Consider the following 8,461-nt stretch of genomic DNA (forward strand, 5'->3'; position numbering starts at 1 on the left):
GGATGAATTTAAAGCATTGAATTCTCGACAGTGTTGTTTCTTGGAATGATATATAACATGCACGGTTGTGGGAGAATCATTGGGCAAAAAATGCAAACTCGAAAAATCCTTTTTGTGACCAGCATTGTAATGCGTGTCTTAAGTCTAACGACAACCATTTTGTGACCAAGGGCCTTATGGCCTAGTGGTATCTTCTCTACCTCCCAAAGTGGATGGTGAGGGTTCGAGTCTCCAAAGGAGCAACGTGGGTGTATGAGTGGGGTGTGCCTTGTGTGTGTGTGTGTGAGTGTTTTCTTTTTTTTTTTTTTTTTTTGGCCAATGAAAAAAAAATATAAAACCATTTTTTGCAGAATAATGACAAAGGCTAGGTATATCTTCAGTATTCCCCTCCCCTCACCTTGTTTAGGCAAGACCATGTAATGCCTTGTTAGACAGATCCTCGGGTGTTGTTGGGGTGAATTATTAAGGATATAATTTGCTGTGCAACACTATCCATCCTGTTCCACTAGAAATGGAGCCATGTTTAAAGGTATGGAATATAGTGGGATCAAAGATATTTTAATTTCTTATAACATGGACTATGTTTTATATATCTTCAGGGTTTAGGTAGTTTAGGTATATATAATTTTGTGTCTGTGAGTCTGTTGTACATGTAACAATATTAACAAAAGGGTTTAATAGAAGATATAAAATCATTGATATATATACATAATAAATTTACTCCTCTTTTGAAGTAGTAGAAAGGATAAAAAAATAAGGATTCTTATCTCAAGTTTCTCATTTCATAGAAGTCAAAGATACAAAGATCAGAAATTTTTAGATTCCAATCTCAGTAAAATTCTTCTTTATAAGGTTAGATAACTAAGATTTCATAAAAGGCCCTCAAGAGGGGGGAACGCGCCCAAAAGAAAGGTTAGACTTTTCATTCTATATTCGGACAATATGACATAAATTATACTATGTTTAATCACGTGTTTTTGACTAGTATATATATGTTAAATGGATTCTTCAAATGAGTGATGTACCTGTGTTGGAAACGCCACACACAAATAACACAAAGATTTAGCGTGGTTCGGTAAAGCCTACATCCACGCTGAACATTCGGCAAAAGTTTTCACTATGTGAAAAGCAGCCAATGGATATTAAAAGTTTTAGCCCCAAATGCTAGTTCTCGCCCTCATTCTCTTTTTTACGATTTTCAGTGTCTCTCATGTTGTGGAAAAATTACTCCCTTCAACCCATTCAATGGTCGGTTATTGTTGAGAGTTAAATCCCTTCTTCATCACACAGAGCGGAAACATCATCACATCAACACAAGTATATATGGAGATAACAATCAAACACATCCATACACAACACAATATTTTACATGGTTCACCCAACTCTAGGGTTACGTCTATGGGAGAGAGAGCTTTTACTATTATGAATCAAGGAAGAGAATATATAACCACATGTCAAAACCCCACTCACTTACTCATCATCTTTTTTTAGGCTATATGTATACACTCGGGAATTACATATGTCTCCCCTCTCCTCTCAACATTCACTCTTAAACCCCTTACGTCTTTTTTTTTTTTTTTCTCTTCTCTATCTCTCTAAACCCCTCACACCCATCTCTATTTATAGGGTATTCAAAACACAATTCCTTGTTGGACAAGTATTCCCCAACTTGCCTACAAGGAGTTACCATTTATGTCTTCAACTCTAAAATAGCAGGTACAATTTTTTCCCTAAATCTTCATCCTTTTCCCCAAGTCTTCTGGCTTCCAAAACTGATTAGGAAATTGTTTCCCGTAGCTTCCAAAACTCACTGTCCAAGTTGAACCGGTTTAGCCACATTTGAACCGATTCAACTTTGGCAGTAACCAAAGCCAAAAAACTACACGCCTAGGTTGAACCGGTTCACCCCACATGAACTGGTTCAACTTTGGCAGTAGCCAAAGTCCATAGCAAGAATCAGCAACTTTAATCTCCCAAATCATTCATAGAATCAATCATGTGATCAGACTATGTCTTCACATGCTCCACTATAACTCCACCTCGAACAAGGATCTCTTCATAGCTCCACCTCAACTGAAGATTTCTCCACCTCAAATAAAGCACTATGATGAAATTGAGAAACACTCTAACATCTCAATCATTCCACTCCAAACTAGCAACCCTGTACTAAACAGGTCCACGACCCGCAAGCAAAAAACTGGGTCAAAATTTTTGGTGGGCTTAGGCCCACACAGAGCTCAATCGACGGGTTGTCGGGGTTGACAACCTGGAACCAAATTCGGGCCACAATATCACAGTTTTGATAAATTGTCAACCAAAAGACATGCATTTTTCCTTGAGTATTACCATTCTTTTCCTCATCCATCCATGAAAACAATATATCTTACTAATTATTATACTCTTGCAAATATCTATAGGAACAATCCATTGAGGATGTAAGTTGGGAGTCTGGGATATTATGCACTTGTTCTTAGCACCACACGTGATTTTTATGCCTCCTCCAGCTGTGACGTATCTTGGGTCTGCTAAAGTTTCAAATTTGAGTGGCTGATATGTACTAAAATCCATGACTTTCCTTGCTTATTGGCATTTGTCATTATAGATCTTAACTGGTTTTGCACAACAACATTTTCATGTTTGAAGATGTATTTTTCTTTTGGAATTGATATAAATCTCACTGAAGGTCCTATATAGCTCTACTCATTTTAGATGCATTACAAAGAAAAAAGGGAAATGTTTGTTACTCATTGCTGATCCCACCTATGCTGGTGCCTAGAGGGGAGGACTTGAACCATTGACTTTATTTTGCACAACTTTCTATGATGCATTTGGTAAAAAAAAGAAAAAGAAAAAGATGTAGATGCTTTTTCTCTTTTCACAGTTTCCTTCAGTTTTTATTTCGTTATATTTTATTTATATATATATTTTTAAGTCTCCACATGGTCATTCTGTGTGCTTGTATTTTATTTGTTTATTTTTGCAGGATCAAATACAGTATAAATATTGTTGCTGACAAGGGGTTGAAGAAACCCCTTTATACATCTGCACGCTTGAAGAAGGGAGAAGTTCTGTATTTGGAAACTCACTCACGGAGGTATTCACTAGATTGACATGAATGTCTGTCTGTGAGGGGTATCATTTAATATAATGCAGCAAGAAAGGGAACTTTTATTTCTATTAGTATAATCCATTTGTGAAGATAAATCGATTTAATGCCACACCTTTCTATTTTCAAAAGATTTTCTGTATTAAATAATTATGAATATGCTTTAATTGGTTTTGTTCGGTCATCATATCAAAAAATTTAAAATGCGTTTAAGTCTTTTTGGGAGCTTGACCACTCTTCACCCATTGTCATACGAATTCCTAACTACCGTGCAGCAAATACCAGTATGACAACTATAACCATATTTGGGATAACGATGGTGTTATTCTAGATTTCCAAATCCATTTCATCTGTATATTGTTGCCTCATTCAGCTTATTTCTCTCTGTTCAGCCAGAAATCACGTTTTCCTTTATTCTGATTGCTCTAATTGAGTGTGATAAGTTTTTTCTCTTCCTAGTATTTTATTATATGCAATTTCCAATAAAGAATTATAAAGCTGATATGTATTTTTAGCCCTAATTCCGAGCAACTTTCTTGCTGTATCTGTTTTATAAATAGAACATGCATAAATACAAATGGAGCAGATGACGCAAAATAGCAGTTGAGGTTGACTGTCCTCTATAGTTATTATGAAATTAACTTCCAATATTTTGATTGTCAAGTCAGATTCTGTCCCTTTGATGACCTAAAGATTTTGGTATTGGAAGTTTGATTTCCTGAGACTAAAAAGTCATGTGTCAACTTCTGTGCGTTGTTCTTATGTCAACTGATGTTTTAAGTATGAACTCTGCTTTATCTGAAGGTATGAACTCTGCTTTACTGGAGAGAAGATGGTGAAGGCTACCACTGTCTCTCAGGCACATGAAACGGAGACAGAGAAGTCTCTAACTCACAATCTTCATTCTACAAATGGCGAAATAAGTACAGTGGATGGTGATAGTGTTATGATTGATGTATTTCGATGGTCCTGTTGTAAGAAGCCTCTTCCCCAGAAAGTTATGCGCTCAATTGGCATACCACTGCCCCTTGAACATCTGGAGGTAAATCATCTGTCATTCATTGTTAGAGCTTCTCTGCATGCTTGCAACATAGAGAATTACTTTACCTCCTTTCTGTCATCTGTCTCTGTCTGTCTCTACCCTCGTCCCTATAACCTAGGCCTCCACTTCCCTTTTCAATAAACATGAGAATACTATACAAGCAGTTGAGTGCAAGAACTTCCATATGTCCTCGCATCTATTCATTGATTACTAAAAAGGTTTATTTTTTTAAAAAAAATATTTTTTGAAGAGAATTCTCATCATCTGAATATATATATATATATATATATATATATATTTTTTTTCCCTATAACATTTTGCATGTAATGAAAACTGTTTAACCTGCTTATAAGTGTTAAGAATAGATGACTCTCCCCTCCTACTTTTATTTGTGTTGAGAATTAGTGATGTCAGATGGTGCTCTCTGTCATTTAGGCAAGTATGATGATATGTGTATATATATCTTCTAATAATAATATGTTAAATCGTTTCCACCGAAATTATTGGTTCCTGATCAATCCAATATGTCTATGTCACAGACCAATCTAATCATCTGGGCCCGACTCTAGCCAATTGTTGTACGTTAGATAGGAATTTAAACGTTGGTGATGATTCTTTGGTCACATGAAAAAAATGTAGTTTTGCTGGGATTTTTGAATTATATTTTTGACAATTGGGCTGTAGCGGAGGTGGGGCTTAGCTATTAAGGTGGTCTTTGTTGGTGATCTTAAGCTTAGTTATTTAGAACCGTGGGAGCATCTAATTGATAAACGCCAGGTATTTATGAAATGGAATGTGTCCAATGTCCCTAAACTTGTGTATGTTACCCAAACTCACCATATCAACCCAGGGTGTCTGAGTGGACACGACTCGACATGGACACTGTCACAGGATATTAGTTGGACACCCTCTTGCATCTAACGGACACGACTGATGGAAGATTGTTTCAGTGGATGGTTGTGAGGGATTTGAAAGTTTTTTGTCGTCTCTTTGTTAGACCAGGTGTCTTTTATCAGGGTAATGGAGGCTGCTGGTTCGAAACTAGGGTTTTTTCAAGGTTGAAGACTGTCTTTTTCACAGACAGCTGTTGCGTGATTTGGTTCTGGCCAAGAGTGCATTTATTTGCCTTCTCAGTGGCAGTTCATTTTTCTATTTAGTGTTCTGATGTGTGGTAGATTGGGCCCTGTGCTTCTTTACCCCAGCGTGCTTATTACATTGGGGCATGTGAATATAAAAACTGATGACATTTATATTTCTTTTCTTTTTCTTTTTTGTGTAGAGAAAGGGTAGGACAAATCATCTCTTTATTTGAAATTAAGTATTACTTTATTATTTAAGATAGATGACCTATACTTCCACCATTGTCTATTATTTATGAATGTGTTCAAGTACCCATGTCTAATTTTTGGACTCTCTTCAGCCGAGTCAACTTATCCTATAATTTGACTGATGGATGAATCCAACCTCTAGACATGCACCCATATTTGACACTTGCACCTGGGTCCGGTTAGTCCAAGTAACATAAAACATGAGCACTTGCGTATCGAACATTAACCTAACTATTACCAGGTGCTTCCAATTATTTATTCTTGTTTCTCCACTTAGTTTACTTTTTAGATATGAAAGATGTGGGGCTTTAGCACATAAAGAGCTAATGAATTATTGGATAGTATGACATATTTTCATAATTTATTGTATGGTTTGTGCATTCTATATAATTGATTTTCACTATTCTTGTCCTGATATATATATATATATATGTATGTATATATATATATGTATATATATAAAATCTCATGATATGAGGATCTGCAGTTTGAATAAACGAAGTAGCAGACACTTACTACATGTAAAACTTGTATTTTGTCATTGACACTTCCAATCTTGGCAGGTCATATTTGAAACATAATATGTTGCACAGTATTGTATGAGTTGTCATGTTGTACAGTTAGTATTTTATGAGTTGTCGCCTACCCCTCATTACCATATATAGAATTACCATGTATAGGGTTTACTTGTTCTCCACTCACCTACTCCTGTAGCTTCTCCTATATAAACGCCATTGTATTATTGTATTACTTACTCAATAACATATAAGTTTTCATATATTCTCTCATTCTCTCTCTCTCTCTTTCAAGAATGAATATATATATATATATATATAGGACTGTTCACCTACTCACTGGTGTGCAATGAATTTATGCACGAATTAAATCTTAACCGCTGGATATAAAAGAATAAACTACCTTTTTAACTGTCCAATGGAATCTAATGGTTAATACTTGAGGTGTGCATACATTTTCCTGCACACCAGGGAGCAAGTGAACAATTCTGTATATATATATACACATTATAATTTTGGTACTTGGCACTTGGCACTTGGCATCTGCTTTTTGCGCGTTGCCTCAGTGATGATTAACACACCTTAGAAGTTGGGAGTTGAGAATGACTACTATCTAAGAAGCATGACACTTATACGAAGATGGCATGCCCATGTTAGACATGCCTCGAGACATAGTCACAGATACTTTATGGGCACTTGTGTTCGACATTTTATGGACGTATCCAATACTTTAAAAAGAAATTTCATTATTTGGGACACTTCGCCATCGCAATCCAAAAACTTTGCTGACGCATTACAAACATGTACAACACAACACATTTAAAAGTGGATGCGTCCAGCAATCTTGAAAATAATATGGACAAACGGCCAAGTGTTACACATGGTTACTACAAGTCAAGCATGCAATGGCACTTTTGTCCTGTTTTAGTACCAATCGCATGATATACGTAATGGATTTTCCGATTCTGGAACTCCTGAAAGAATTTTAGATTAGTGTGTGGCCGTAAGAAATGAAATATAGAACTGAACTAGTGTGTTAAATTCGGCAAATATGTTTGCTGGCTTATATTAATTAATGTATTTTAGAAAATTATCTTCTACTTGATCTCTGAAAGAATGAAAACTTGCGTTGTTATCATGGTATTAAATGCGCCCTTGTTTAATTTCAGTGACAGCTTTATTCAAACCAGGTTGGGATTTAGGATTTGTGCAATCTTGGGCTCTTTATAGTTCTGAAATCAGTCTTCCACCCCAAACCAAGTCCAGGGAACCTTATAACAAAGCGCATGTTTCAAGTCTTCTTGTTCTTTTTATTTATTTATCATTATTATATATATATATATATATATATATATATATATATATATATATATATATTAAGGGAAAGACATTCATATCTTGTTTTTGCCCTCTCTAATGCCCTGAAATTGACACCACTTTGTGCAATCCCCATGTTCACTGCAATTCTAGGTGAGACCATTTACCACCTTGATGGTCATATTTGTAACAGGACTCTGCAGTACTATAATGTAGTACAATCACTGCAATTTGATGACTGCAGCATATGCTTGCAATACAATTTAATGGGATTGACTACTGACTTTTCACATGGCTGAGGTTGAACTACTATTTAGAGTGAAGCACCTTGCAAGGAATCCCCTTTGAATAAGAAATAGCTACATTGTTATTGTTCGAGAGAAGAAACAACTGAATAATAGTCTTTTCTTTGTAAAATTGCTGTTGTTGATTATCTTGACCTTGTTTTTTCTGCTTGAACAGGTATTGGAGGAGAATCTCAATTGGGAGGACATCCTGTGGTCACAAACTGGCGTCAGTGTGGCTGGAAAAGATTATCCTCTTGCTCGGGTACATTTTTTATCTCCAAATTAGGGTGTGTCTGAGATTTGTCTCTGCACATGAAGTTTAGCAACTTGTTAGTGATGTGCCATGCATCATCCGTTCCATAAAATTATTTGGTAATACCTTTAATTTGTTATTTTATCTGATATCATGGAAGTATGGCTTTCTTTTCTTTTTCTTTTTTCCTGTTTTGTAAAATGCCGGCATCATATAGTAATGGTGATCGGTGTCTCACTAGTTTGTAAAATATTTAGGACTTTAATCAATGGATTTGAGGGTCTCTTGCTTTTTTGATACCACTCAGCATCTTCTTCTAGCAGGGTCAAGAGCATGGTCCAACGTTGACCAATGTGGCTCAAAACAGTGGTTCCTTGATTGTTTCTAGCCGAATAGTTTTTCCCTTTCTTGTAACACTGCGTGTGGATTATAACTAAACATTATCTATTGAGTAGTATTGTAATCTCCCAAAGGGATTTAGTGGTGTCCCCGAAGGAAAAAAAAGCGTTCGCCTGGTTTAAACTTGTTTTAGAACGAATGGCATTTTATGTTTTTCAAGCTTAAAGCCCTAAAACCATAAGTACTTAGTTTAATTAAGATTAAAGCAGTGTGC

The 8,461-nt window shown here is 35.8% G+C and overlaps 1 protein-coding gene across 3 annotated transcripts in view; it reads left to right on the forward strand.

Annotated features, from left to right (window-relative positions):
• Positions 1 to 8,150, forward strand: part of LOC132303126 (uncharacterized) — a 35,389-nt gene extending 27,239 nt beyond the window's left edge. For all 3 annotated transcript variants that reach the window (XM_059800231.1, XM_059800232.1, XM_059800233.1), the window contains 3 exons: positions 2,984 to 3,094; positions 3,911 to 4,148; positions 7,771 to 8,150. In XM_059800231.1, coding sequence (XP_059656214.1) covers positions 2,984 to 3,094; positions 3,911 to 4,148; positions 7,771 to 7,881 — 460 coding nt within the window. In that variant the 3' untranslated portion in view covers positions 7,882 to 8,150. The remainder of the gene's footprint in view (positions 1 to 2,983; positions 3,095 to 3,910; positions 4,149 to 7,770) is intronic.
• Positions 8,151 to 8,461: the final 311 nt, after the last annotated feature.

Source organism: Cornus florida, unplaced genomic scaffold (assembly GCF_030987335.1).
Source record: "Cornus florida cultivar Cherokee Brave unplaced genomic scaffold, ASM3098733v1 CherokeeBrave_3.0.0_Hap2_Chr04, whole genome shotgun sequence".
Lineage (NCBI taxonomy): Eukaryota > Viridiplantae > Streptophyta > Magnoliopsida > Cornales > Cornaceae > Cornus > Cornus florida.